The sequence below is a fragment of the Morchella sextelata genome (genome assembly GCF_020137385.1).
Source record: "Morchella sextelata strain SCLS chromosome Unknown scls_19, whole genome shotgun sequence".
NCBI lineage: Eukaryota > Fungi > Ascomycota > Pezizomycetes > Pezizales > Morchellaceae > Morchella > Morchella sextelata.
Window position 1 is genome coordinate 807,162 of NW_025408634.1, and position 27,678 is coordinate 834,839.

At 47.4% G+C, this 27,678-nt stretch overlaps 6 protein-coding genes across 6 annotated transcripts; 5 read left to right on the forward strand and 1 right to left on the reverse strand.

The window, feature by feature from the left end:
* Positions 1-235: 235 nt before the first annotated feature.
* On the forward strand, positions 236-3,486 carry H6S33_005108 (uncharacterized protein; the record flags this gene model as incomplete). Its single annotated transcript, XM_044836458.1, has 6 exons — positions 236-258; positions 446-1,255; positions 1,315-1,819; positions 1,885-2,688; positions 2,741-3,302; positions 3,440-3,486. 6 exons carry the CDS (start codon positions 236-238, stop codon positions 3,484-3,486), a joined length of 2,751 nt encoding a protein of 916 aa, XP_044690321.1.
* Positions 3,487-8,256: 4,770 nt separating this feature from the next.
* Positions 8,257-8,917, forward strand: H6S33_005109 (uncharacterized protein; the record flags this gene model as incomplete). The annotated part of the gene is made up of 2 exons (XM_044836459.1): positions 8,257-8,671; positions 8,742-8,917. The coding sequence occupies 2 exons, from the start codon at positions 8,257-8,259 to the stop codon at positions 8,915-8,917; spliced, it is 591 nt and encodes a 196-aa protein (XP_044690322.1).
* A 2,658-nt stretch (positions 8,918-11,575) lies between these two features.
* H6S33_005110 (uncharacterized protein) lies at positions 11,576-12,710 on the forward strand (the record flags this gene model as incomplete). Its single annotated transcript, XM_044836460.1, has 5 exons — positions 11,576-11,593; positions 11,682-11,693; positions 11,821-12,095; positions 12,190-12,277; positions 12,357-12,710. 5 exons carry the CDS (start codon positions 11,576-11,578, stop codon positions 12,708-12,710), a joined length of 747 nt encoding a protein of 248 aa, XP_044690323.1.
* A 5,728-nt stretch (positions 12,711-18,438) lies between these two features.
* On the reverse strand, positions 18,439-20,886 carry H6S33_005111 (uncharacterized protein; the record flags this gene model as incomplete). The annotated part of the gene is made up of 7 exons (XM_044836461.1): positions 18,439-18,736; positions 18,793-19,460; positions 19,908-20,376; positions 20,439-20,452; positions 20,518-20,571; positions 20,629-20,777; positions 20,841-20,886. 7 exons carry the CDS (start codon positions 20,884-20,886, stop codon positions 18,439-18,441), a joined length of 1,698 nt encoding a protein of 565 aa, XP_044690324.1.
* A 1,687-nt stretch (positions 20,887-22,573) lies between these two features.
* Positions 22,574-23,180, forward strand: H6S33_005112 (uncharacterized protein; the record flags this gene model as incomplete). Its single annotated transcript, XM_044836462.1, has 3 exons — positions 22,574-22,663; positions 22,735-22,870; positions 22,927-23,180. 3 exons carry the CDS (start codon positions 22,574-22,576, stop codon positions 23,178-23,180), a joined length of 480 nt encoding a protein of 159 aa, XP_044690325.1.
* Positions 23,181-25,943: 2,763 nt separating this feature from the next.
* Positions 25,944-26,334, forward strand: H6S33_005113 (uncharacterized protein; the record flags this gene model as incomplete). Its single annotated transcript, XM_044836463.1, has 3 exons — positions 25,944-26,055; positions 26,118-26,231; positions 26,306-26,334. 3 exons carry the CDS (start codon positions 25,944-25,946, stop codon positions 26,332-26,334), a joined length of 255 nt encoding a protein of 84 aa, XP_044690326.1.
* Between the last annotated feature and the right edge of the window lie 1,344 nt (positions 26,335-27,678).

A 27,678-nucleotide genomic window follows, 5' to 3' on the forward strand; every position in this document is an offset into this window, starting at 1 on the left:
TTCTCTTCCACTCTTCCGAGATTCTCCCAAACTTTATTCGTTCCCGCCGATTTGTTACACTCTGTCGTCGATATTCGAATATCTCCGAGGACGGTATATGGGAAATTGATATTCCCTGCGGCTGAAACACTGGCAACTCTAAACCTTTGTTTAACTACTACATCAACCTACGTATCACTACTAAGTTTGGCACAACCGGCCATCCCTTGGCCCGCTAACAGTTCCGAGAGCAATCATGACTACCTTTGTGGCCTCTTTGTAAGCTCTCCCATGTTATAGACATGTTTTTCTAAAGGATATTGTTCCGCGATACCCCACTGTTCAATGATCTCACATCGATTTTCTGTGCCTGCATTATAATTAAATTGCATACATTGCTCGGAGTCGGAGTCTATTTCGCGCAGATCATGCAGAGTTGCTAATACAACCGCTGTTCTTCATCCAGACATCTTCCATACACCGTCCAGTTTGACAATGAGCCTGACGCGCTCAATTACAAGTCTCCATTTGGATCTCCCCAGCAAGCTCGGGAAAGGCCTTCGGATTCGGCAGCTTCCAAGAGCCCTCCCCGCATGAAACTTTCAACAGTCCGCGTGGATCCACCCAGATTTGAGACGCCAGCTCTGATCCCCAATCTTTTGCAAACTCTTGGACGATCCCTGACTTCCACGAACGAGCCTACCCCTCCATTGACTCCAACTGCTTCTGGAAGTCCTACAAGTGAGGAACTCTTCTTCAAGCTTGCCCATTCTGAGAATGCGCCTCTGGGTTCCCCCAGCGAGCCTTCCTTTACAAGAAAACTCAACCAGCCTAAATCTCGTCCACGGAGCCCCCCAGGTCCCGCTGAAATAAGTGAAGATGCCCAGGGCCCAGGTGACGGATACTTTGCTCTCCCACCAGCACCTACGCGACACCGCGAGAAACGCCGTTCATCGGCCTCGGAAAGACCATTTAAGGGCAAAACTTGGCACATAGAGAGGACAGACCAAGGAAACGGAGGATTGAAAAATGCGGTCGAAGCTGCAATTGCCAATGGAACTTTACATGACAAGACCTGGGTAGGGACTTTGGGTTTCCCTACTGACAGTCTTGATGAGAGTGTCAAAGTTGCAATCGAGGGGCGTCTTCGGGAAGATTGTGACTCAATTATAGCTTTCCCCAGCGACAAAGATTTTGATGGCCACTACAACCATTATTGCAAGGAAATTCTTTGGCCGGTTTTCCATTACCAGATTCCCGACCACCCCAAGAGCAAGTAAGTACCCACATATATAGATCCACAACCCAGTCCACAAATACTAATATAACACCAAGGGCTTTCCTGGATCACTCGTGGAAGTATTTCGAGGCAGTTAACCGTTCCGTTGCCGATGTCATTATCAAAGATTACAAACGTGGCGACACTGTCTGGGTACATGATTATCATCTTCTCCTGGTTCCCATGATGGTGCGCGAGGCGCTTGGCCCTGACGCTAAAATCGGATTCTTCCTTCACGTGGCTTTCCCATCATCCGAAATCTTCCGTTGCCTGGCCCATCGCAAGCAACTTCTGGAGGGAATGCTTGGTTCGACGCTTATAGGATTTCAAACAGAGGAATACGCGCGCCATTTCTTACAGACTTGCAGCAGGCTTCTATGCTTGGAGGCCAGAAACGACGGCGTTCAGTTGGACAACAGGTTCATTACAATCTCCATCTCGCCAATTGGTATTGATCCAATCCAACTGGACCAGAAGCGGAAGGAGGAGAAAGTAATGGAGTGGCTGGAAGCACTCAAGACGAGATATGCTGGCAAGAAGCTTCTTGTTGCCAGAGACAAGGTAGGTCCTTATCTATATATATAATTCTTGCGCTTAAAACACCATTGATTTTGACTTTATTGTAGTTGGATGGTGTCAGAGGAGTTAGGCAAAAGCTGTTGGCGTTCGAGTTGTTCCTCAAGAAACACCCAGAGTGGGTTGGAAACGTTGTGTTGATCCAGGTCGCCCTGACAACAACCTCGATTGTGGAACTTCAGTCCACTGTCATCGACATCGTCACCCGTATTAACTGCGCATATGCAACCCTTGATTACCAGCCCGTTGTGTACTTGCATCAAGACATCAGTTACTACCAGTATCTCGCTCTTCTTACCATCGCAGATGCACTTGTTGTTACTAGTCTCCGTGATGGTATGAATCTCACAAGTCATGAGTACGTTTACTGTCAGGATCAAACCCATGGCCCACTTATTCTCAGTGAATTCACTGGGAGCGCTTCCATCTTCAACGGCGCCGAGATATCTGTGAATCCATGGGACCACAGCAGGTGTGCATCGGCTTTGTACCAGGCCCTTACGATGGATCCGGCTGAGAAAAAGCACCGCTGGGATAAGCTCTACAGTGCCGTAATGCATCACACTGCATCTTATTGGCTGACAACGTTTTTGGATGAGCTGGAGCGTGCATGGGTCGAGCAGCAACGTTGTGGATCAACTACAATTCCGAGGCTGTCAACAAAGTCTCTTGTGGATGCCTACGAGAATTCAAATAAGAGGGTATTCTTATTGGATTATGAGGGGACGTTGGCATCTTGGGGATCCCCAACAAGCATTATTCTCACGAGTCCCCAACGTACCCTTGATGTGTTGCATGACTTATTACTGGATGAGAGGAATATCGTTTATATTATGAGCTCCAGAACCCCAGAGGTATACATCTTCAATAAAACTTGATGCATATAAAATCTAACTAGTGGTGTAGGAACTCGAGCGCCTTTTCCACCGAGTCCCAGACATTGGCCTCATTGCCGAAAGCGGCTGCTTCATGCGCAAGTTTAAGAGTGGTCAGTGGACTCGTGTGGCTGACGAGCAACTCCCATGGAAAAAGTCAGTCAGGGAAATCCTCGAGTATTACGTCGAGCGTACACCTGGTACTTTTGTTGAAGAGCGTAACTGCTCATTTATTTGGCATTATGAAAAATCCGAAGATTCAACGCTTGCTGCTCGCCAGGCAGGAGAATGCTGTAATCACGTTAATGATTCTTGCGAATCCTATCGTGTTCATGCTGTTCCCCTAGGTGGTACTGTTTTGGTAGAATCTAGGGATTGGACCAAAGCCACGGCAGCAAAAACCGTCTTAGAACTTACGGCCGAGGGTGGTTCCGCGGTGGACTTTTTGATGGTTGTCGGAGACGGACGTGATGATGAGCCAGTTTTTAGCTGGGCTAACGATCTGGCGACTGATGGGGAGGTTAAGAGCGTTACCACAGTAAAAGTGGGGACAAAAAATACACAAGCCAACGCAACGATCACAGGTGTCGCAGGTGGGTTACTCTTTTTTTCCCCTCAACACTTTCCCTTTTCTGTTTGGCGACCATCCTTTCCTCTATTGGCGATTGCTGCATGAGGATGTAAAGAGGTCCGTGGTTACTTGATTGGCTAACGATTACTCGTACTACAGGTGTAATTGCTGCCTTGCAGAAACTGGCTACCATAATCCCGAACTAGCCTACACATAATGGAGTGGAGGGTTTAGGCAATTCCGGACAAATCGGCGTCATATCGGATTTATCTTTTCATTTTATATTTCTCTTTTTCAGTTACATACTTAGTTATGGTCTTTTTTGTTTTTGTTACAATTTAGGGACTTGCTTTGTTTCATCTTTTCTGTTGTGAGTATCATTAGTATTTGTTCGAACGGATGCATTATTTCCGCGCTGCCTAGCGAAGTCTTTTTTCTCTCTCCCTCATTTGAATCATCACCATTCGTTTTGGCTTGGCGATTGGCCATCTCCATTAAAACCCTTTTGGTTGATCGAGACATTTTTTTCTTTTATTTCATGATAGCGTCTGTTTCCTACATACCATCGTTCTTGAGCCTGTCATTAGCAGGCGTGCTTGTGCTTTTTTATTTGGTAGAAATCTCGGGAGTTGGCTAAAGACGACAAAACGTGGCTTTTTGATTTCGGCCTTGTGAATTTTATTCATCTAGGTATTTGTGGATTCTGTTAATCTACATGGGTTTGTTGCTGTTTTTGGGAGTACAGATTATACATAAGCTGGGGTGGAAATCTATAGATGAGGATTTAAGTACCGTATCGTAACTGACATATGCGGAGAGTAAGGATTCCTCTGTAGGTACTCCGCAGATGAGGAGGCAAGGAGGGGTAAACGAAAGATATGGTATCCCCTCTAGTATCTAATCTACCCCTCTCTATTCATAGAACATTTATGCGGGGCGTCATAAATGAAACGAAAAAAAACCAAACAAAAAAACAAAAACAAGGGTGGTGAACCCTCTTTGCCATGAAAGAAGAGAAATGTAATCCCACTGAACCTGATATCGGAATCCGCCAAGAAGGCGTGTGGTGATGTGATCCGACGGCGCGCACGGATCTGGTGTCGACCATTCCTTAACACTCTGCGAGTCTCTCTACATCCACATAGCCGGTTAGATTGTACCCCCGGCTTGGCCAGATCAGCGAAGAGGAGTACGCGGACTTTTCTTCTAAGAGAGCTGGCCGGCCTGTCATGAATCATGACTCCTGAAAGGTGATTGCGTGCTTTGAAGCCTTTGGCTTAACATGTGAGTTTTCTTTCCTTTCTGTATGATGGCTGTATCTACCTGCGCGTGCTGCTGGAGACTCGCTCGCTAAGGACCACTCATTAAACAGCCATTAACGTAGGTACTCGGGTTAAACTTACCTGGGAGAAGGTTATGTACATGTATCAATCGTGCCTACACGCAGAGCACTCTACCTAGGTATCCCATTCTCTCGAACTTCACCACCGCCAGGTGAGGTTGCATCTCGGTACGGAACTATCCACCCTCCTGGTACGTGCAGCGAGTGATTCTTGATGACGCACTCACGCAACGGCAACAGTACCCGTCGTCCGAATCCGATTAGTTAGTAGCCCAGCAGTTAGCCCCACCCATGTACCTACGTACGATACTTTTTTTTACTTAATTTACCATGCGTATGCTTTCCGGGATAAAACTCTAAAGCGTAAAAAGTTATTAAGTTAAGAAAGTTCCGTTGTCTTTGTTCTCTGGACCAACCGGAGCGAGCAGAGCTCCGGGGTCAAGCTCTAATTCGCTCTCGAATGTTACTCTACGAGGAAGAGCCTTATGTAGATCTAGATGTTTAAACTGTTTTGGGGGATTGTTCGACAATGATGAAGGCGGCTTTAATGACTTGAACCCTAAATACACCCGGTATTGATGGTCTAGGAAGGTTTCCAGAGTACCGGCTCTGCTCTATGTGTAAACTCAATAGCCAAAGCGTGCAAGCCTAGCCTAACCGCCATCATGAGAATCACCATCATGAGATACCTACAGTATCGTACCAAGCCAGACGGTCAACTCTACACCGAACGACCCCCGCAGGCTGTATCAATATACTGTACCTCTCTGCTCTGCTGTGGTCCAAATATCATTCCAGATGACAAATGGCCGCAAAGGAACATGCATTCAAGAGAGATTTATTCGTATCCTACAGGCTAACGAACCCTCCGAGTTCAAAATGCCAGATCATTTCCCAGCAGGGTGGCAGCACGATCGAGATAACGTAGAAAAAGCAAGCAAGGCGAAAAAAAGCCAAGGCTCGCTGTCATAACGGGGGTTAACTTAGGCTCCACCCTGATATGTATGGGTTATTACTCTACCCGGTCAGTTGGAGGTAGGTAGCGAGGTAGGGCGAGATCTTTATCTAGATACAGGACACAGCCAAGACGGTAGATGGAAGCTACTAGAACGTTTTTTTGGTGCTGCTCTATCATCTATCTTTGTACGGGCCTACCTTACTAACAGAAGCTTGGGTTCGTCGTCAATCGTCCTAATCGTCAATCGGGTTTAATCTATTGGGTTTGTTTCGAAATGCTTTCTTTTCATTTGTGCTAGGTTGGGTCGTGTTCGATCCCTGTTTTTTTGTTTTGTTTGACGGAACGGAGGGAAAGGCGGTCGTTTTGTTTGGTAGGGTTGATTGGGCAAGCATGTGAGATGGGTATGTATGCGTTCGACGGCGGCGATGATCAGTGATTGACTCTACATGATACATACAGGTCGGTAGACTAGCCCCCCTCCTCGAAAGTGGAGGAGTAAGTCATGTACATACCAGGGGCTTGCTGGTGATAGAGTTAAGCGGCACAATAATTAACACTCATGGGGGTCCGGTCTCTTTCTCTTCTTTCTTTGCTAGTCATGTATGTATCATGAGTAACAGATGTACACATATTTCTGCTATTCTACCTCCGCTATCTATGAAGCTACGTGCCAATATGTCTGCCACTTCACCGTAGGCATTGTACGTTGGGTTTAGTATGGTGTGTGTTGTAGTACTTCTGAAGCAGACCAAAGACAAAGAAATGTAGTTAGCGGAGATCAGGGACCATGGTTGCTAATCGCAGAGCACGCTTGAGGAGGTGATGTCCGATGTCGATGTATGTAAGTGTTTTTTTTTCTTTCCCAATTGTAAGCCGGAGTTAGAGTACTCGTCGCCCGTGGTACAGACATACTGCGGTACTCTACCGTGTTTAGCGGTTGATTATGTTTGTTTCTTTTTCTTACTGGAGAAAGAGAGGCCAAGCCAGCAGCCGTTGGCATGAATCTTGATGCCCAGAATCGATTATTTACACTTTTCAATCTTCCTTTCTTTTTCCCTTTCTCTCGGAAGCTACCGTCTTCAATCGGATCCGAAGGAGAGGATCAGAGACGGGCCAGAAGCTGGGCTGTCTGGCAGCACGATTTGATAGGAGGAAACACTGGAAGGAAGAAAAGAAGGGGGAAGGCAGGGAAAGTCAGACAGATTCATCGTCGTCGTTGTGGGGGGGTGGAGTGGGTGGATGGATGGCCTCTTGGTTGGACACCTTTCTTTAGCACCGTGTTTTTGGCCCGACTTGGTCTGGTGGCAAAGGCAAAACGCGTTGTGAGTGAAAGGAAAGTGCGGGGAAAACTGTAATTGTGGGGTCTAGCAGGCAGGCAAGCAGGCAGGTGATGGTGCAGCACTAGTGCCCTTGAGTAAACGACGTAGGTACAGGTACAACATGCACGTCTGTTGAAAATAGGTGAGCACAGCACCAAAACAGCGAGCCCTTATCTTCGAGTATGTACTGATACTTTACGATATTGTATCTCCTTTTCTTGAAGGATAACATTTTGTGTGCTAGTGCTGGAATATGTGCAATGTATGTAATGTACGGTACTCTAATTGTAGTCTGACTGCAGCATTGATTTGATTGACGTGACTGGAAGGCTCTGCCTCTTTTATCCCCCCCGCCTCCTCTCTCTCAATTGCTAATACATTGCGTTCATTATCGCTTGAACTTTCCATTATCTTGTGGTAAATCTGTTCTTTTGCTGCTAAAACTGAGATCCAGACTCACTTTATCGTACAATTACAATGAGGGTTCGGTAGATATCATGATAGACGCAAAAAGCCACCGTCCGCAACATGCAAACCCACACACACCCCCTTTTTTTTTGAATTACTCGTGGTAGGTAGCTCAAGTGCAAGTCAGTCCTAGTCTTGGAGTAGTCTGGAGGGAAGCAATTGGGCCGTTGACCCTTCCCCCTCCTAGACTGTAGATTGTTGATCACCACCCTCAAACGCCGTCATGCCCACCACGATCGAAGGTCTACCTACCCTTACCGTACTCACTCTGGTGGTCCTTAGCTCTTTCACGATAGATAGCTGGGCAATTGAGGGTGTCGTAAGGCTCTACTACTCTAGTTAGTAGGTGAGGTGTGTTATCATACGTCGTGCCAATTTTGCCTACCCCCCCTTCCACCCACCCCCTCTGTGGGTTTTGATATGGGGTACAAAAACCCCCTTCCGTCCCCCACCTGAGATCCTCACTCGTCACCAGTCATTCGGTCACATCTGCTGTATAATCGAACCTCGAGAGTTCTGCATACCCGCTGAAAGCGCCTACGTACATTACATCCTACACGCATTACATACCAACCGGGCCCACCTACTCACTCACCTACCTGTCTAAGCACAAAGGACACGCCCCCTTGATCAACCCCCAATCATACCATTATCGTTCGAGCAGACGGACAGTCGATCCCCGATTTGAATTCAGCTTGCTTTTTTCCCGAATCCGGACTTTCAATCTTTTGAGAAATCAACTTTCTATAAATCCGTCCTGCCACCTCACCTAGTTTCGAGCAAGCAAGCAAGAAAGAAAGAAAGATAATAAAAACACAATTCCAATCTCACTCAATAACCTACCGTCCAAGAAACCTTTAACCCATATCTCTTATTCTTTATAATCATAATGTCTGCACCCCACGCCAACGACCAGCCCACCGAGCAGCAGCCCCGCCGTGGCAGCCTTTCCCGCGGTCTGACGGACTTATTCTCGTCCAGCCGTAGCACCACAGCCGCAGCCTGCCCAGGGCCCATCTCGTCCGCGGCCAATAGTCGTCGCCGCATGAGTATTTCCTCAGGCATCACTGGAACATCTCCACCACGGATCCAGGCACAGATGCCCATTCGCCGGGGCTCAATTGCATCGGTATCTTCTGCGGCGTCGTCGGTGGTCGACGAAAACGCCGTGGAGGACGATGAAGGCCCGACCCAGCCGTTTGCGAGGAGGTTGAGCTTTGGGGCAAGAGCATTGAGGGATATCAGGATTCCAGGAGGGAGGGTGCCAACTGCAACTGGTGCTCCTTCCCCGACGGTTGCGAGAGGTTAGTTGATCAATTTCTGTGGTTGCGTTTATGGTTGTGGTTGTACTGACTGGTGGTGGTGCTTCTTTAGGATTCTGGGGTGATAGCGGTAGATCAAACTCGATCAGCCAGGGAGACGAGGCGGGCCAGCAGCGTAGACAGTCTATCGCTACCATGCCCGAGCCAGTAAATGCTATGCCGAAGCGGAGCAATACCGTGGATCCGATGCAGGAACGCATGCTCAAGGGAGATTTCTATTTCGATTAAATATTCCTATCGAACAGAGACGACCCAACCGGAGAAGAGGAAGATACAAAACATCACCGTCGCTTTCGAACCTCGCGCTGGACCCGAACGTTACGAACAGTCAAGTCGGTTTTATATATAAAAAAAATGGAAAACAAAAAACAGCAACTCCAAAATTTTTATGACGATGTGTACGAATAGTTTTTGACGATAGTGGAATACGTTCCTTAAGACCAATACTTATGGCCCTGGACGATAACGACGATATGTAACAGTAGCTAGCTAGCGATAACGGAGTTCTTGGGGGGGGGGGGGGGGGGGAGCTGGTTGGGGGAAATTAGGAAATATGATTTGATTCGCTTTTGGTGCTTACTATTATTCTTTGCTTGCTTGGTTGGGTCTGAGCATAATAACTCATGATTGGTGTAGTTACAATTTTGTAGTTAAAATTTTTTTGGGCAAGGATTTTTATTTTGCATGAAATTTCACGGAACGGAAGCGGCACGCACCCAAAGTGGGGAGAAAGGAAGGAGGGGCTGAGGAGCATGTAGAGATGACACTCGCTATCATTTCCATTGGAGTTCATTGTTTTGTTTGTGGTTTCACATCCAGTGGTTTAATTGTTTCCCTTCCCGCTTTTTCGATTCGAGCTGGCATTGCTCTTTTTGTATGTATTTCTTCTACAGAGTCGGATATCGATAGGACAATCTAGTCGCGGGGACATCTAATCTAAGTGCTATACCTGCTTTATTAAACTACCTGGTACCACGATCATCCACCTCCATATCCCCAAGGTGAGAAACACTCATACTCGCGTGTGAAGCGCCGTGAACAGAACGTGTAAGAAGAGGAGGGTAGAAGTTGCAACCTCTAGATAAAAAAAAACCGGATTTCTCCTCAAAAAGCTCCAGGCTGGTTATGCCCCGGGCACTGGAGTTTAGTGCTCGCATGCCCACGATCCTTACCAACAGTATGGCTCGAAACGATCATAAATCTCTTTTCACCGGGATTTATCTCGCGGAAGGTAATATAACCACCACCCATATTCCAAATTGCACTGCGTGACTAGAACAGATCGCTCAAGTCTCCCCTCCTCCTTTGGGTTTTACTTCACGTTGCATCGCTGTTTAGAATGCGTAACAGCAGCGCCAAACCGGCTGCACACAATCTCTCTCTATCTCTCTCTATATTGGTGGTGGTGGTGATAATAGCAATAGTAGTAGTAGTGACATTGATACTGGTAGAGAGGAGCTTCTATCTCGAGCAGCTCGAACCTGATATATTATTTCACAGCGGTGTCCGGGCAAATCGAATCGGTGTACCACGTGAGCTGAGCTCGAGCCGCCGTTCCTTCCAGAACCCGCAGAAAAATAAATAACAAAAGGCCATGGCGGGACGCTGTTCGGGAAACCCAGAACCACGTGTGGGGGATTCAGGGAACCTCATCGGGCAGGACAGGGCAGGCAAAGTTGTCTCGTTTGGGGGTTGTCAGGAATGCAAGTCAAAGCAAAGCAGGATCAGCTCTTACCAGCTATCTCCTCTGCTCTACCTACCCTACACACTCTCTACACATAAATAATACCTGAGTTTGAAGGAGTTGAAGAGTGAGGGGAGGGGGAAGCGGAAAAACAACAACTCTCCTCACTGCATTTTCGGTCCCTGCATTGCAATTTGCTGAAACTTCTGCCCTTTGCTTTATCCAGAGAGAAGAGGATGCTCATCAGCGGGAATTGGGATTGGCTGGGATGGGAGAGAATGACGTCTGGAGACGCATGATGATGGCCAAAAAAATGGGCGAGACATCTGGGAGCGATAAAGGATTTCTAGATAGCAGCTAGGATCAGGCAAACAGTAGTTATTTTTAATTGTGAGGGTTGTTTGTGTTGAAAATATGGGAGGTGGAGGGGCAGCACCCAGCAACTTAGCAGCACAGCGACGATGTTCCTGTCGCTGCTTGGTCCTGCCGAGCCACACATCAATCAGCATAGGACGACGACTACTCGCTCGGTCTCTGACCTGGTCCACCGCCCGCTTTTCTTTCTCTTTCCATCAATATCTGAGCGTTGGTGTCTGCGCCCTCCGCCTCCTTTCTTGCTCTCTTTCCAACTCCGTCACTTCACTGCACTACAACTCTCCCCCCCCACTACAACAACAACAACCCACCTCTTCTTCTACTCCCCCCATCCATCCCCCATACCTTCTCCATCATCCATCACATTCTTCATCAACACCATCAACTCAACCCCCTAATCCATCCTAAATCTACCTTCCAAACTAAATTCCACTAATCCTCAATCCAAACTCCTTTTCTAGAAAACATGACTACTGAGGTGAGTTGCGGCCGTCGTTGTTGTGTACTTTGCTTGCCCTTGCATCGCAACCCCTCCTCCTCAACCCCTCCTTTCGAACTTTTGATCGTCCAAAAGATGTACCATGAACTTTGCTAATATGTGTATTTCGTTTTTTTCTTCAAACAGCGTGAGAGGTAATTTTTGACCCTGAGATATCTCCGAACCATTATCCTTCCCCTTAATCAGTCACTAAACTTCTATGCAGCAAGACTTTCCTCGCCAGGCTGTGCGAGCAGGCCGAGCGTTATGATGGTTTGTCCTCCACTTTCAGGCGTTCGTATTTACGAATATTCCGTTTGCTAATTGCGTGGTTCGATTGTTTTCAGAGATGGTCACCTACATGAAGGTATGCTTCCCCCTAACCCCGCTTTTGCTACATGACCTGCGAAGGCTACGATCCACAAGAGACTATATACTAATTCATTGAATTATAGGAAGTTGCCAAGGTACATAAGAATCCTCAGAACTTTGGGACCCCCTTATGAGCATAGCGGATTGGTTTAAATATCAGTTCCGCGATGGTGCCCCTTTTTTCCATTTGGGGCAAGGACTAACACGTAGTTTGCTTAATAGCTTGGCGGTGAACTCACTGTCGATGAGCGCAACCTCCTGTCTGTTGCCTACAAGAACGTTGTCGGAACTCGACGTGCGTCCTGGAGAATTATCTCCAGCATCGAACAGAAGGAGGAGACCAAGGGCTCCGACAAACACGTCGGAAAGATTCGTGAATACCGTCAAAAGATCGAGACAGAACTGGAGCAGGTCTGTGGCGATGTACTCAACGTTCTTGACGAGTCTTTGATCCCCAAGGCCGAGTCTGGCGAGTCAAAAGTTTTCTACCACAAGATGTATGTTCATTCCGATCCCATCACCAATCTGACGGGTTCCCCTCTTTTATTTCTTGGCAATAGGAAACTAATTTCCTCTCTCCATTTGATATAGGAAGGGTGACTACCACCGTTATCTCGCCGAGTTTGCCTCTGGCGATAAGCGAAAGGAGGCTGCCCACGCTGCCCACGAGGCTTACAAGGTAACCTAATACCCCACTCCCCTCTGTGGCTGAAGCCCAACATTTTTTTTTGGAGCACGTGCTCACCATCCACGTTTAGAACGCCACCGACGTCGCTCAGACTGAGCTCACTCCTACCCACCCCATCCGTCTCGGTCTCGCCCTGAACTTCTCTGTCTTCTACTATGAGATCCTGAACTCGCCCGACCGTGCTTGCCATCTCGCTAAGCAGGCTTTCGATGATGCCATTGCCGAGCTCGACTCATTGAGCGAGGAGAGCTACCGGGATTCCACTCTTATCATGCAGCTCCTCCGTGACAACCTCACCCTGTGGACTTCAAGCGAGTCAGGTGATGCTGAGGACCCGGCCGCCGCCGCAAAGGAGGAGCCCAAGGCAGAGGCTAAGACCGAGGAGGCCGCCCCTGCCGCTGCCGCTGCTGAGGAGTCTAAATAAGCTCACCAATGTTTGGCTGAGCTTTAGGTGGTTCGATTTGGTTGTTTTTAGGGCAGTTAATGCGAAAAGAATTGTGGAAGAAGTGTATTTCTTTTGCGTTTAAAGGTTCTATGCTCCATCGAAACGACAGGGAGCAAAAGTTGAACGAGGGGATTAGTTGGTGGGTGTCTCGTGGTTGGAAACATATAAACGGTCTGGGAAAGGATGGTTTTTTGTTTTTGGTGGGAGAATCGTCCTATTTTCTTGTTTTTTTGTCGAGGGCCACAGAGAAATCCAAAGCAAAGATCTCGTTCGATCAAGCTTCTTAAGTGTCCGTTTTTTTGTGCTTATTTCCTGTTAGCGGAATTCCTTGCTCTTATTTCTTTTATCTGCTACCTATCCCCTCTATTGATTCCATTCCCCAGATATCACGTTTGTCTATTTAGTACCCTTTATTAGCAAGTGTTCAATCCCAGTTCGTTCCCTCTATCTACCCTTTACACCATTAGCCAATTGTTTGCCTCGTCCTTGTTCTTGCATGATATCTACCACCGGTGCCAACCCTATCTACGTGTGTGCTTTTACGGATAGGAAATAGGTTTTTTTTTGCCTTAGTTGTCATGGAAGGCTTTCTTCGTATAGATAGCTCTTATTAGTTTCTCCGTGGTGGATGGATAGAAATCAAAACAGTCCCTGATCATGAATAATAATGTTTTTTAATCGAATTCTCACGAGCCATGTGATAAGTTTTGATGGGGTAACTTTTCGCCAATGACTACATTGGCATAAATGCTACGTCACACCTTTTTTTTTTTGTGGTTTGGATGTTTCTTCCCCGCTCTCGGTATGAAGTTACCCGTCCGTGGCTTTATCAATATTATCCGTGAAACTGTGGCTGGGAGTATTATGTGGGATGCGATGGCATGTTTTCAATTGGAAATATGATTCGTAAGCTCTAGTATTGAACGATGTTTTTTGTAGATAGAGTCACAGTCAAAGCTAATAAAGATTGGTAATAGTTGGATATATTTATTCAGATTAGCTCTACCGCGAGAGGCGTTTCCGGCACTTGAGTTCGTGGCGTGCACCTTGGGGGGTAAGGCGGATCTGGTACAGTACCAAGCTTTATTATCTGACATAAGTGGGATCATTGCTTCTCACTCGATTCGATCGAGGGAAATATATATATATATACAACTGCGGCCACTCAGTGGGTTTAATTGTAGACCGGCAACAAAAATCCAGCATCTTCAGCTCATTTTATGTTTGCCCTTATCAATACTAACTGAACCTCAGCTCTGGCAGACCCAGCATCTGCATTCCCCTTTCAATCTGGCTAAGGTGTGTCAAGATCTATCTTGACCTCGGTGCCAACCGGGGGGGATTTATCCAGAGACCTCTAAGACTTCCCACTAAATCTCTACATGGAGTTTTGAATCATGGAACCCAGAGAACCAAGCTCAAGTGCCCCACCGATGACATCAATCCTTTTCAGCGGTTTAATTTCGAAGAAGTTGTTGGAATATGGCCGATACTGTCATCACCCCCTCTTATTGATAGGTCCTGACGTCATCGAGGCACACTCTAATTCGACAGCTTTGGTCACGTGAAGCCCTTGCATAGCGCTGCCTCGAGGCAAGGACCTTGAGGCGAAAACACAAGGCTCTGATGGTGTCGGATTCCTAATGTAGTAATGGGAACTGTCTCTCTACTAGTCCAGACATGCCGCCCAGTTAAAACACACGCCACATATTGTGAGGCGAAACATTCTTATGTGGTGAGAGGCTAGCTAAGGGCAGCCATGAATAGTAGTACTGCAAGTAGTAGGGTATCTGATTACTTGATATGGCTTTTGAAGCTTGCCGATCCTGCAAGTCCCATGGATTGAAAACCATCGAGAGATGGCGGTGGGCAGGTGGATTGGACAATAGATAACAAAGTTGTGTGGACGCGGAACATTGCTACTCCTGTTCGTCGGATTTTTAGTGGAAGGTGTGATGAACCCTGATCATGATGGAAACCACGGTTTAACGATTGACCGAAGCTGGAAGGTGTATGATTCTCTACCCGGATGGAACTCTAAGATTGTTTGCAAAGAAAAGAAAGACATCTGTTAGCTAAGTACATACATAATTGTTCCCTTTCATTCTCTAGAAAATGTACGTACCCAGCATCTCTAGGAGTCATCCCAAACCCAACCAACTACAATCCTAGTAATCTTCCGCTCACGTCCTCGCAGCAGCCAGAAAGTGATGAAAAAAAGGGCAAAGATTTTCTAGAAGCCATCTCAAGGTGCGTAGCACGAACTTGCCACACACAAGGTTGTTCTAATGGCAGCCCCTATTTACGCAGAGGTTAGGCCTGCCTGAACCGTTGGGTGGCGTTTGGGGGAATACACGGGACGCCAGCTTGGATTTATATGAGCCTCGAATCGCAATTGTTCTTTCTTGGAGGAAAGGAGGTCGGGCGTGTGAATGTGCGCTAATAATTGCTGGGAAACATATGCCAAGGATGTTTCGGCTGCTGGTGCAAAGATGTGGTATGATCCATCTTGCACAAAACCTTTTGTGGGAAACCCCAAAACCTGAAAATACATCCCCATCATCTAGCCAGATTCTTCAGTAAGTGAAGACAAGAGAAGCTGCGAAGATAAGGAAGCGAAACCCCATTAGCGGTGATCCTCTCGAACGGGATAAGAAAGGCAATTTTCATCTCACCTTATAACAATTCTGAGTACCGCGCGTGAGGGGACAGTCGCGCACCCGGGTCAGTCGTGCACCATAGAAATTGGCCAACGTTGATTGGTTGCAACAATCCCTCACGCGCGGTACTTTTGCAATTTGTTCTAGTAGACACACGGACAATATATTTCAGTAGAGAATGATTAAGAACAATAAACCATGACGACGCAGTACTAGGGGGCGCAAATGCGATTATCACTTTGGACGTAGACGTTGGTACTCCATGGCCTCACACAAAGTGAACCTTAGGTATCGGCACCTCAGCCAGTGCATATTCAGTTAGAAATGACCAGTAACTACATGTAGATTCTTTGGAGAATAAGTTGTGTACGAACGCCACTTCCCTCCAGTTCGTCAACTCATCATTATTGTATAAACCTCGGGTTAAGCCTGTCGTATCACAATGTTGTGGATTTATCGTACGACCCGGGTCATATTTTGTGTTTGGTGATATAAGCGCTAAATGGGAACCATAAGACGAAGGTCCCCGTGAAAGGGCGTGGGTAAGCCGGGCTACGAATAGCGTTAGAGAATAGCGTTACACGAGAGTGGGTGTGGGTTGTGGGAAGCGAGAAGTAGGGAGGTTCAGACACTACTCTAGATTACATAAGTCCCTCGACCCTCTAATAGAAACAGGTGTCTTCACTCCCGCATAACTTTGCGTTTATAGTGGTTACCAAAGCTAAAACGGACTACATGTAGGATCGGGCTTAACTCCCACCTCCTCCTTCCGCTCCTACCGTTTTCTCCATCTTTACATCTGCTTTACTGCTAGCCAATCTTAGTGACTACATTTTCGCATGGCAGTGCATACCTTGATGACCATAAATGGCGCGCTGGGGGGTTGAGCTATTGCCACCAAATTCACCTGGGGCAGACCCGGCAGAGGTTTGTAGGAAGCAAAGGACATAGACTGGATAAATATACAGCCAGTTGTTGGTGAGCTCTAGAGTTCTACGAAACTGGAGGCTGCTCTCGTTTCGACTTATTGTAGCTAGAGGCAGACAGCCCCCACGAGACAGACCTTCTAGCGAGTGAGAACTCATGAAGTAACATTTTCCCTGCGGATCCCTTGATCATGGAGAGGGGCCTAATACCTAGTGATTTTCAACATCGTAGAAATACCGTTCTAATTAATAGGAGAAACCTGTTCCCTTTTCCCCTCCCCACCCCCCCGGGCCTTTGCTTACTCCCGGCCGCCTCATCTTATTCCTCTTGGACCTTGATTTTTTCGCCCATCTCAATCCTCCATCCTCTCCCATGAGAGGGTGGGAGGGTGAGAAACGGACAAACCACAACCACAGCGCTACACCCCTACCCATCTCTAGTGAAAGGAAGAAGAGGGGAGATGAAACCTCTCTCGAGCTCTCGGCAAGCACCTAAGGTCAGCTCCGCTTCTCTACCTCTCACGGGAGAAGGAAGGGGGGGGGGGGGGGTTAAAGTGTGGGAGAGGAGGGGGAGAACGTATAAACTCGCCTCTCTAAATTCTTCTCATAGAGAGGGGGGGGTGAAGAAGGCAAACCCCCTCTCATAGAGTGGAAGGAGGAAGGAGAGAAATAATCTCTCTCCCTCTCCTCACTTGAGGGGGGAGGGGAGGAAACGGCGTTCTCCTCTCTTACTGCGGAGTGGGGTGAGGGGAAACAGATACAGTTCTCATTGAGGGAGAGGAGAAAACAAACCCGCCTCCCTCCTCGCATGGAGGGGGAAGAGGAGGGATAAAATAAACCTGTTCCTCCTCTCATGGAAGAGGGGAAGAGAATTACGGAAGAGATGAAGAAAACCACGGGGGAGGTGGTGAATTTGGAGGGAAAAGGGCAAAAGACAAGAGGAGGAAATAGGGAGGAGTAAATACAGGGTTAGGGGTAAAATAATTGGTTTATGTGGCATTCATGCAACGTCATGTCATATCACTCGGGTGCCAAGGAAATACTTTATCCAAGTAATGGAGTCAACGTCTCTGTCTACAATTAGTCTCTACAAGCCCCGTACTATATCTTCTAAACGTTCTGTGGATATAGTGCTACATATCTACCCTCCGTTCTGCATCACCTCTACAGTTTGTCAATACACCAGCCCACCACCCTTAGCATATCTACGCAGTAGGCGCTGAGCGAGGCGCTAGATGAAAGTCCCTATCACTGGAGTGATCGAGACAGTTGAAGAAGTGTTGCTATAGTTCTATGTGGTGCGGTTGTGAGGACTACATGTAGCTAGTCGTAGATGAACCGGTTACTCACCAACCACCTTCTACCCCATCAGTGCACTCGGTCCCATCTTCCCGTCCCCCGCTCTCAACAGACAGTTTATGTAGCAATTGCTTCCGCATGTGTATATAGGAGGGGTTCTAGAGCAAAACATAAGCAGTTCGCTTCGTGTCAGAGGCTTCGTTAGTAAATGTATGAATCACAGAGCATCACTCGCCATATTCACGCTGCGCTATGGGTTGGTTTTTGATTTCCGAGCCTGGGAGTAAATTTGAGTTTGATTTATGAACGGAATTGGGGATTTTTATGGGGTTTCTTATATGGAGTTTTATTCCTGGAATTTTATATCTAGCAAGGACTAGTATTTTCCGTATTTATTAGTTCTTGGCAGGTATTGTGGGCATAGGTGGAAATGCGCCTGGGTATCAGTAGGACGTTTGCTAAATAGGAAGGGGGCGTTTTTATTTTTATTTTTATATATTTTTTTTAGCTGTAGGGGATACTATAGATAAAGCATGAGAGCGAGAAACAATAACGGCAATAAAAGGGAATAAACGTAGAGAAGTAGGAAACAGAACGGAGGCAAATTACTGATATTCATCTATATCGACCAAGACTTCAATTATACCTAATCTGCTATGTATATTCCTTTAGCTATGCCACAATAACCACCAGAAACCCCACCGCACCAAGTAAAAATGAGTTATATCAAATTACTATAATAATATATACGCCCGCTCCATCTGCATTACCATCACCACAACATAGACACATACATCGTAAAAACCTGCCCTCCATTAACCACTAATCCAACCTACACAACCTCAAGATATCCCATCTCTGCATGAGTCTACGGTTCTTCTTCCCCCACACATACATAGGTATACTCAGTGCGCAAACCGCGACCTGTGCTATACCCATCGTCCAAAACAAGCGCCAAGTCCCTAGCTCCATCAGCCAGTCAAACGCCCCCGTCGTGAGCGCATACGAGAAGAAGTTCTTAAACAGCAGGAACGTGGTAAACACCTCGACTGCGATGCTGCGGTGCGCGTCGACAATATACAGCGATGCAGCGACAGCGCCAATGATCATTCCCATTACCCTGATTGCGCTGTTAGTATGGGTAGGTAGGGAGAAACTGGAAGAGGGGCAACTTACTCCATGCCGAAAAAGAAGTCGGGCACCGCCCATCCGTACGTCTCTGGCTTACTCGCCGTCCAGCCAAATAGGAAGACACCCGTGATTCCCGTAATGGCCTGCGGCAGCACAAGGAGGATGCGGAACTCGGGCTCAAAGACACCTTTATTCCATCTCGTCATTACTCTCGTAGACCAATCCGCCAGCAGCCCGGCGAGCAGGAAGCCTAACATTGCGCCCAGGAACGCGCCGGCATACATGTACCCAATCTGCTCTTCATGGAAACGGACGGGCGCCATCATAAATATGTATGCAATGACGACACCGATCATCACCGACCAGCCAATGAGTGCGCCCTGCGTGAGCATGCCCCAGAAGACGGCAGGATGGACGATGAGCACTATGGGGCGGAGGACGAGCTTCCAGAGCGAGTCGGAGGTCTTGCGGCCGTTGAAGAGCGCAAGGGATTGCAGGAAGGTTGCACGCGGAGGTGGGATGTCAGTATCGAGATTCTCGATGGGCGTGGCCCCGGCTTCTTTACTGAGTGCGGGGATGGGGTCGGGGAAATCCATAGCCGCTGGAGTGACACGGCCATTGAAGGGGAGTATGTGTGTTTGCGAGTTCGAGGAAAGGTCGGTGTTATACTGGGTCGCACGGCGGTAGGCCGTCTCGGGGCAGAAGAAAAACACCTACGAGACCTGGGTTAATGGGGGGTCTTTTTTATATACTGACTAAGCTTAGATTGAGGGTTGTGCTCGTCCTGGAGAGAAGAACCAGAAAATATCCCGAATCGTGATCAAGGCAGATAAACTGACTTTGTGCACAGAAATTTCTCATAAAGGTAGTCAGGAGTTCAGTAGACGTCGTGAAACCAGTGAAATCGGGCGAACATCTAAACTCGACCGTAGAACCCCAACCCGTAGACCAAAAGACAATGAAGGAAGGGATTCCTTATCTCATCTATGCGATTTTGATATAGTTGATCATGGTGGGGCCCGTATGTAACCAATTCTGATGTTCGATCGCTTGCACTGATCTCAAAAGGTCCCACTGAACGCCCCAGCACTATCCCTCGATTCCCTGGTCCTTCTCTCCAACCCGTACACACCCAACTCTGATCCCGGGGGCTCACTCACGAATGGCACACAAACTCCCGCAAAGATCCCCACAAAATAAAACGGCCATCTCCATCCCATGACAGTCGTAATCTTCCCAACCACCACCGGTGTCATAAAAGCGCCCCCAAACAGCGCAAAATTCGTCATAGCCATCCTCTTCCCCCTTTGATGGACACAGTACAAATCTCCGACACTCGCATTCACCAGTGCCTCAAACGAGCACGCCGCTACGCCCTGGATAATACGCGCCCAGAGGAGCGACTTATAGGACTGTGCGGCGCCGGCCCAGATGGAAGTTATGCAGAGCAGTACGGTACCGAGAACGTAGAGATGTCGCTTGCCCCAGACGCGGGCAGTGGCAACAATGATAAGGCCAGAGGCCCCGACGCCGCAGAGGTGGTAGCCAGTTAGGGCGGCGACACGATTGACATTTTCATTTAGGTGGATAGCGATGTAGATGGTATTCGAAGCGAGGATTGAGGAGAGGCTGATGGCGAGTTAGTTGTTGACTGTTTTACTGGTGTTGCCGATTGAAGCAATATTACGTACCATGATGCCAGGACCTGGTGTTGGAAATTGTATTAGCTATCTTTCCATATATAGCTGCTTAGAAGGGAGCTACACTTACAGAAACACAGCACAAAATAACCGTGATACAATCCCTCTTTGCCAACGACCAATTCTACCCATCATCAGCACAACTCCCGCCTCAACCACATCACCATCCAGAACAACCTACCAAAGGATCATTCGGGTCATCACTCGGCTGCGGCACCAGCACTATCGGCACCGGCCCGCTCGTATCGTACTTCAGCTTCGGGTCCATCTGCTCACCCTCATATCCACCAACAACATTCTTGGGCCCCATCGCCCCCATGAAGGATGTTCCTGCGCACGCCGTCAGCTACATAAAAAAACTTTTCGCAAACGAGGAACAAAAAGGAAGCTTACCAGGGACATGCCCGCCCGCAGAAGGCTCGAGGATCCCAAGTCCCATTCTGACTTATTTTGCTGCTGCTAAGGTACTGATGGATGTTTGTGGATACTGTCGCGAGCAAGCGCGAGGGAGATAGGGAGGTAGGGAGGTACCTATTGTGTGTATGTGGTAAGTAGTTTGTAGTCTGTAGTTATCCGGAATCCGGAATAATGTCGTGGTCGGGGGGTGTGTACCTCATGCGGGGGGGAGGCAGAGGTGAGGTGTCTGGATGGAAAGTTCCGTGTTTCGTGTGACTCTGGAGCACCTATTCTACATATTGTGTCTCTTCTGCGAGAGAGGGAGACAGAGAGGGAGTTGCAGGCTGAACACGTTGGGGCGGTGGGGGGTGGAGAGGTTCAGCTCTGTTGCGATTACTGACATTGGAATGGATGAAGTAGATATTTGCGACAGACGACTACTCTGGATTATTATTCCTGGGTTGTACCCTCTATGATAATTAGAGTAGTTACATTTACAGTAGCACAATACAGTACGGTAGAAGAGCCAATCCGTATTCACCGTCGCAATTGTACCCTCGAATCGATAGGCCATTCACCCCATCCTCCCTCCCATCCTGAGACAAAACCAAAACCACGGGCACCACCAAAAAGATGTCATGGCATGGTCCGACCACCGCAAACACCAAGAAAATGCATACGTACTACTCTGAAGCATTATTCTCTACAATCGTGTACCTTGGCTATTGCTTTTGCCCTCCCCCGTCTTATCCAAGAAAAAATATCTCCTCATGGCTGTCGGGCTGTGCTGTAACTATGGAATCTATCTTTAGAGCACCCACCTCCACCACAGGTCAAAAATAAAGTGCCGTTTAGAAGCAACTTAGGTACTTTAGATGCCCACCTACTCTAGATACACCTTAAACTGTACTCTAGATAGACTCTCCCCAGGTCTCTCCTGTCAATCAATCGGTTAGGTATTGAACTTGGAACACCTCTCCGTCCCAATTGCAAGGAAGGGGAACTTCCCACTAGCGCAGGGCAGATCCCCGCTTGCTCCACGCATCCGAACTCTAGCTTGACCTTGGAACCTTCAGATCAACAAACAGATCAACACTTCAACTGTAATGAGAAGTAAAGACCGACCGAGGGACCGCCGGCCATTGCCAGCTCGCTCTCTTGCTGCCAGCTCACCTCCGCCCCTATCTTTGAGAAGTTCGGCGTTTGTTGTGTTGTGTTTAATGAAAAAACGAGTGCCTCTAGTATCTACTACGCCGCTTGACAACTTTGCCAGATGGGTGATTTTGGGCGGCACGTATTTGCTACGCCGTCTACAGGTACAGCTAGTGCCAAATATGGAGCCTTCAATAGAGAACCTCTGGGTACTCTATTGTGAGCACCAAGTAGAACGTAGTGCCTCCAAGAGATAATTATGATACATGTACCTATTGTAGCATTCACTCCTTTGTGCACTGCCACCCTTCGAATTCGAATGTTACTCTCCACCCCTGTGCGTGGAAGTATGCAAGCACTAAGTAAACTTGGGTGGGTGTGACTAGGCGGTTGGGTGGATTGCATGGGCATGGATCATAGCTTAAAGTCCCCTTCTTATGGCTGCAGGCGAGTGTGCTTGGGACCAACCTCAAAAGCAGACGTCGCTGCCCCTTCTTCTCCCATCCTCACGCTCGCAACTACATACACTCGTCCTTTCACTTAATCGCCCCACACACAATACATAAACCAATTCCAACATGAAGGCTTCAATCTTTGCTTCCATCTTCGTCGCTGCCGGCTTTGCTGCTGCTCAATCTATAAATATCTCCGATGTCCCCACCTGTGCTGTAAGTGGCCTAACCACACCAGAGAGAGAGAGAGTAGCGAGATATGCTAACATTACACCCCTCCCCTACAGCTCTCCTGCGTAATGAGCTCATCCCCCGACGGCTGCGGCGCTGCAGACTACGCCTGTTGGTGTAGGAGCAATACCTGGCTCAGCTCTCTAGCCGACTGCGTTAGGCCCGCCTGCCCCAGCGAAGCCGACCAAGCCAGTATGTCTCCCCCGCCCGCCTCCCACCTTCTGATCCACATCTAACACGCGTAATAGAGCTCGTTGCCCTGGCACAGGGTCTCTGCGGTGCCTATAGCGTCACCATCTCATCGGACATCTTGGCAAGTGCTACCGCGACGCCGTCGGGGAGTAGCGGGAATGCTTCGGCGACTACCACTCGTGCCACTTCCACCTCCACTCCCACGTCGACTGGTAGTGCTGCGTCCCAGAGCTCGAATGCCGCAGGTCACGTTGTGGCCGGGTCAGGATTGATGGCGGCGGCGGCGGGTGTCGCCATGTTTGTTTTATAGGTTAATTGTCAGAATCTTGGGAGATTAATGACCCCTAAGTAATTATTAATTGAGTCTTTTGTTTTGCTGGATTGTGTGTTGTGTATGGTCCGCATTGTTGGTCATAAATTCAGCTTGTTCAGTGGTGGGATGAGCGAATTGACGCGGTAGCAGGTCTAGTGATGAATTAAAAGATATTCCTGTGCTACATGTGTAGATTTTCATGGTCATGATAGCAGTGATTTAAACTTGGATCTTATGAGGAGTTAATTTCCCATGGTGCAACTGGTATTCATTCGATGTGTTTGTATACTTGCTCTATGTTCCCACTAGTGGTAGAACCACCACCTAAAAGCAGAGCCTTCTACCAACAGTACGAATAGTACGCCTGCAGGCTCAAAGAACCGAGACTTTTCGGCGTCAATCTGCTGATGCCGTGGTAAGACAAAAGTGACTGTACTGTACCCGTGATTCATTTCATTTACATTATTGCCGTCAAGTTCAGCGCGAGAGGGGTGGGGCGTGTATGATTGATTGGTGCCGGTTATCCTACAAAAGGGGTAGGGTCATGCAGTTTCCCTAGGTGTTTGGGCTTTGTGCGTTTGTGGTAGATGTGATGGGGTTTGCTGCATGCAGGTACCGATAGCGATTGTAGATAAGATAAGTTGGTTGAGAGGTGGGAGGAAGCGAGTGATACGTCATGCAACAGAGTTCGAGAACTGTTCATGATTGTTGGAGCCGAGTAAATCAATAGAGAGGAGCTGGTGTTATCAAGAATGAAAAGTGGAAATACAGATGTTGAGATCCCATCTTTGAGGGCCTCGTAACTACAGCTACATGTACCGGGTGTTGAGGGTAAGTGATCAGAATCTAATAAGTGAATGCTGTGGTGAATACGTGTATTTGTCTTATCAGATTCTGATCATTTTTCGCTACACCCTAGTATATACATCCTTATGGCCTTGCAGCCTTGCCGCGTAAGACCTGCACAGAATGGTGATTGTATTGGAGAGAGGCAGGATCAAGGGCTTATATACGGGTTTAGGACATTTTTGATAGCCCTCGGCTTTAAAGACACGTAAACCGTAGTGCCTACATGCTGATTCGTACGGCTCATGATATCAACATTCTACAGTAGCCCAGGATAAATTAATAAACACTGCAGTATGGCTTGAGCCGTGAATTTCTTATTTGACCGCGTAACTGAACCGCCAAGCCTTTCTACTCACTCATCCAGGATACCGTGGATTGATATCAACTGTAAGGCCAATGACAGGGAAAACTCGAGATATAGCAATATTCTGCGATGTAGACATAAACCTGACCCTTCCAGGTTTCCATAATATCGAATCAGGTGGCTGCAGTAATCAAATATAGGGTTGGAGTGTATCTACGGTCGAGAAGGAATGCGGGTGAGTCATGGTTATCACTCGTATACTCTGCACCATTAAAAGATAAGTGAAAGGAGCAGGGTTCGAACGAACGTCACCTTCGCTGATGGTTTCCAAAGATTATGTAGAGACCGCTAGTGCTCGTACGCATGGTTATCTCTGGTAAAAGGCAAGAGATAAGTACTGATACGCCGAAGCCGGTCCACCCCAGCCTTGCACAAGTTGTTACTATCGATTCGCTGTCTAGGGGCGGTTAGTTCTATGTATAAGGCTATTCGGATTCTAACACTCCTAAATGGTGGATTACTAAGCTCTTGAAATATTATTTTCCGACGCCGTGGCTTAGAGGGTAGAACTTCTGGTTTGACACCGCGTGTTTGATCCACGGGGTTTACCACCGAGAGGTTGCTCCGACTGATGCTTTTCTTCTTATTTCGCCCATAATCTGCATTGAATTTGTTCTCCCCACTGTCATTTAATCATCGACTTTTCGTCCCCTATGATTTTTTTAACCAGCCATAACTCCATTCATGAGCCACAATGTTCGAACGACTATTAATATCGAGGGCAGTTTCGAAGCTTTCATTCCTCTTATATATATAGTACCAGGACAGAAGTTTTGGTAATATACCTTTTTACAGCCAAAGTAGCCATGTTTGGCTACCCGAAACAACCACCCAACCTCATCAAAAAAATTCCAACTCTTCAAGGGCAGTTGGAAATTATCTCATGACGGAGTTCAGAGAATTCTAGAATTTTGAGTCCATTCTTCAGGCATGTGCAATCTAATTTTTAAAGTCATGATTTGAGTGTTTCTGATTTTGTATGGTGTTCCCATACAAATTTTGTGTTGCAACGACAACCAAAACTTCTGTACCCCGACTGTATATAAGCCATGTGACTACGCATGATAAGATCAAAATAGTTGGGTCAGGCCTATATAAGAAGCTTCAAAGTTCAAAAGCTTCGTAGTGAATATATGCTATCCTAGTTAGAAGGCGAACTACCCTGTGTTTGTGGTCGGATAGGTCGTAAGCTTAGGTCGAAAGATATCATGAATAAAGATGAATTGAATTAAAGATAGCTGACCTCGTACCTACATGTAGTCTTGTATTCCGTGGTTGTTTCCCGTCCTAAGCATCCTAGCTTCGGTAGTGTAGTAATAGTATTGCCTCCCTTGAATAATCCTGCTCCGGCTGTGAGTAGTCGGGGTATCGAAGGTTTGATTTAATTTCTTCCTGGAGCATATTTTCGAGTGACCACTGATGATTAATGCCAAGCATACACTAAGCCATCCCACCTTGAGCCTCACTCCACACCAGCAACATCACCTCCGTTCAACCACCCCCCTCATCAACCCAATACCTCCCTCTATCTACAACCACCCGATAAAATGACCGAGAACGGCCCTTCCGACGCAGCTACCTCTGATCCCTCCGGCTTTCTCCAGGAGATTATTGGTGCGCCCATCACCGTGAAGCTGAACTCGGGAGTCGAGTATCGAGGTTGGCATTACACTAGGTTACATGGCGAGAGTCGCAAGCAGGCAAGCTGACAAAGGTTATAGGCGAGCTTTCGTCCGTAGACGGTTACATGAACATCGCGCTTGAGAAGACCGTCGAGTACGTCAATGGGGAGGTCAGAAATAAGTATGGGGATGTCTTTATTCGGGGGAACAACGGTTTGTCTCTCCTTCTCCCCAGCGTGGCTTTGTGTGGTAATTATAAGAGGAATGCTAATTGAGGTGTGGATTAGTGCTATATATCTCCCAGGACGCGGTATAGGTGGAGTGCGTAGTATGGACGGGCGCCGCTTTTCTCTTTCTCTCTCTCTCTCTTTTTTTTTTTTAGCAATTGAGCTCTTTTATCCTCCGAAGAACGGTATCTCGTTTGGCCATGTTTACGAGAATTGCCTTGTGTGGAAGATCGGCTGGAGATCCTTTTAATCGGTAAACTAGCCGATCCAACATCTCTGCCCGGATTCAGGGCTACTTCCGGTACCTCACAGTTTAATTAATCTGAGTAACCATATGGTTATTATCATGGAACTGTTGCTACATTTCACGGGCCGCTGCTACATCTTTAGGCCTGCCTTATTATTTTTGGGTTAGGCTAGGGTCAAATAAACCCACCCACCTCTCATGAAGCTCCGAGGCCCAATTTTATTGCCATTCAAGCAAGCAGACTATGACCAGGTTCTCACCCGAACATAATGTTGTGTAAATGCAAGCAAAGTATACATGTAGAGCGGTGGGGAGGAGGGCGGGAAACAAGGGCGGCGGATGATGAGACGAAGGGGATGACGAGGCTCGAAAACGTATTGAGACCTGGACTAAACGTGGGCAACAAGTCATTAGAAAGAGCTGCCAAATCTCGCGATCTCCTTCAACACTCTACAATCCCTAATCCGAAGAAAGATGTTAGACCTTTGCCGAATAAGAGTAAGACCTAAGCTGCTTTTGCGCGACTACTGTGATATCACTGCCACTTATATTTCAAAAAAGAGCAATGTTCGGTAGTAAGTAACGGGTTTTGCTTGCGCTATGCTAGAGTAGTCTTGCTGGTCCTTACTATAGCGAAAGTTGACTTATATCATGAACCAGGAGCTATCATAGGTGCCTAGATTTTGGAACTGATTCACGTTGATACTCCGCGCATAAATGGAGGTTAAAGGTCAACAATGGTTGGAACGCCCATAGGAGATGGCGGGTGCTGTTTCGAAAGATAAGTGAAGGTGGGGGTAATAAAAAGATAGGGCGGTGCCGCCTAGTTATAGTCACTATTTCGACACTGTAACAAAGGTTTAAAATTACTCTAACAAACTAACTTGGGAGCTGTGATTTTCTTGCTTCACCTTTCCGTTCCCTAAATGATAGATGGAGAGGTGGCTCTCTCTCATCCATGTTCATATGTACTTTCTTTACTTGAGGTTGTGTAGTAAAATCTACCAATAGAAACGTTTCCTGATCACGATGAGCAAGACTGTATCGCATACATACTTGTATAGATAAGTGTTCTTATCTCGGCATTTATATGTATGTATCCTCACACTTCAACTATCTAGTCCACTAACTCCATGATACAAGAAATTTCCCCAAAAGATCAAGCAAAGAACCTACCCGCTATTGA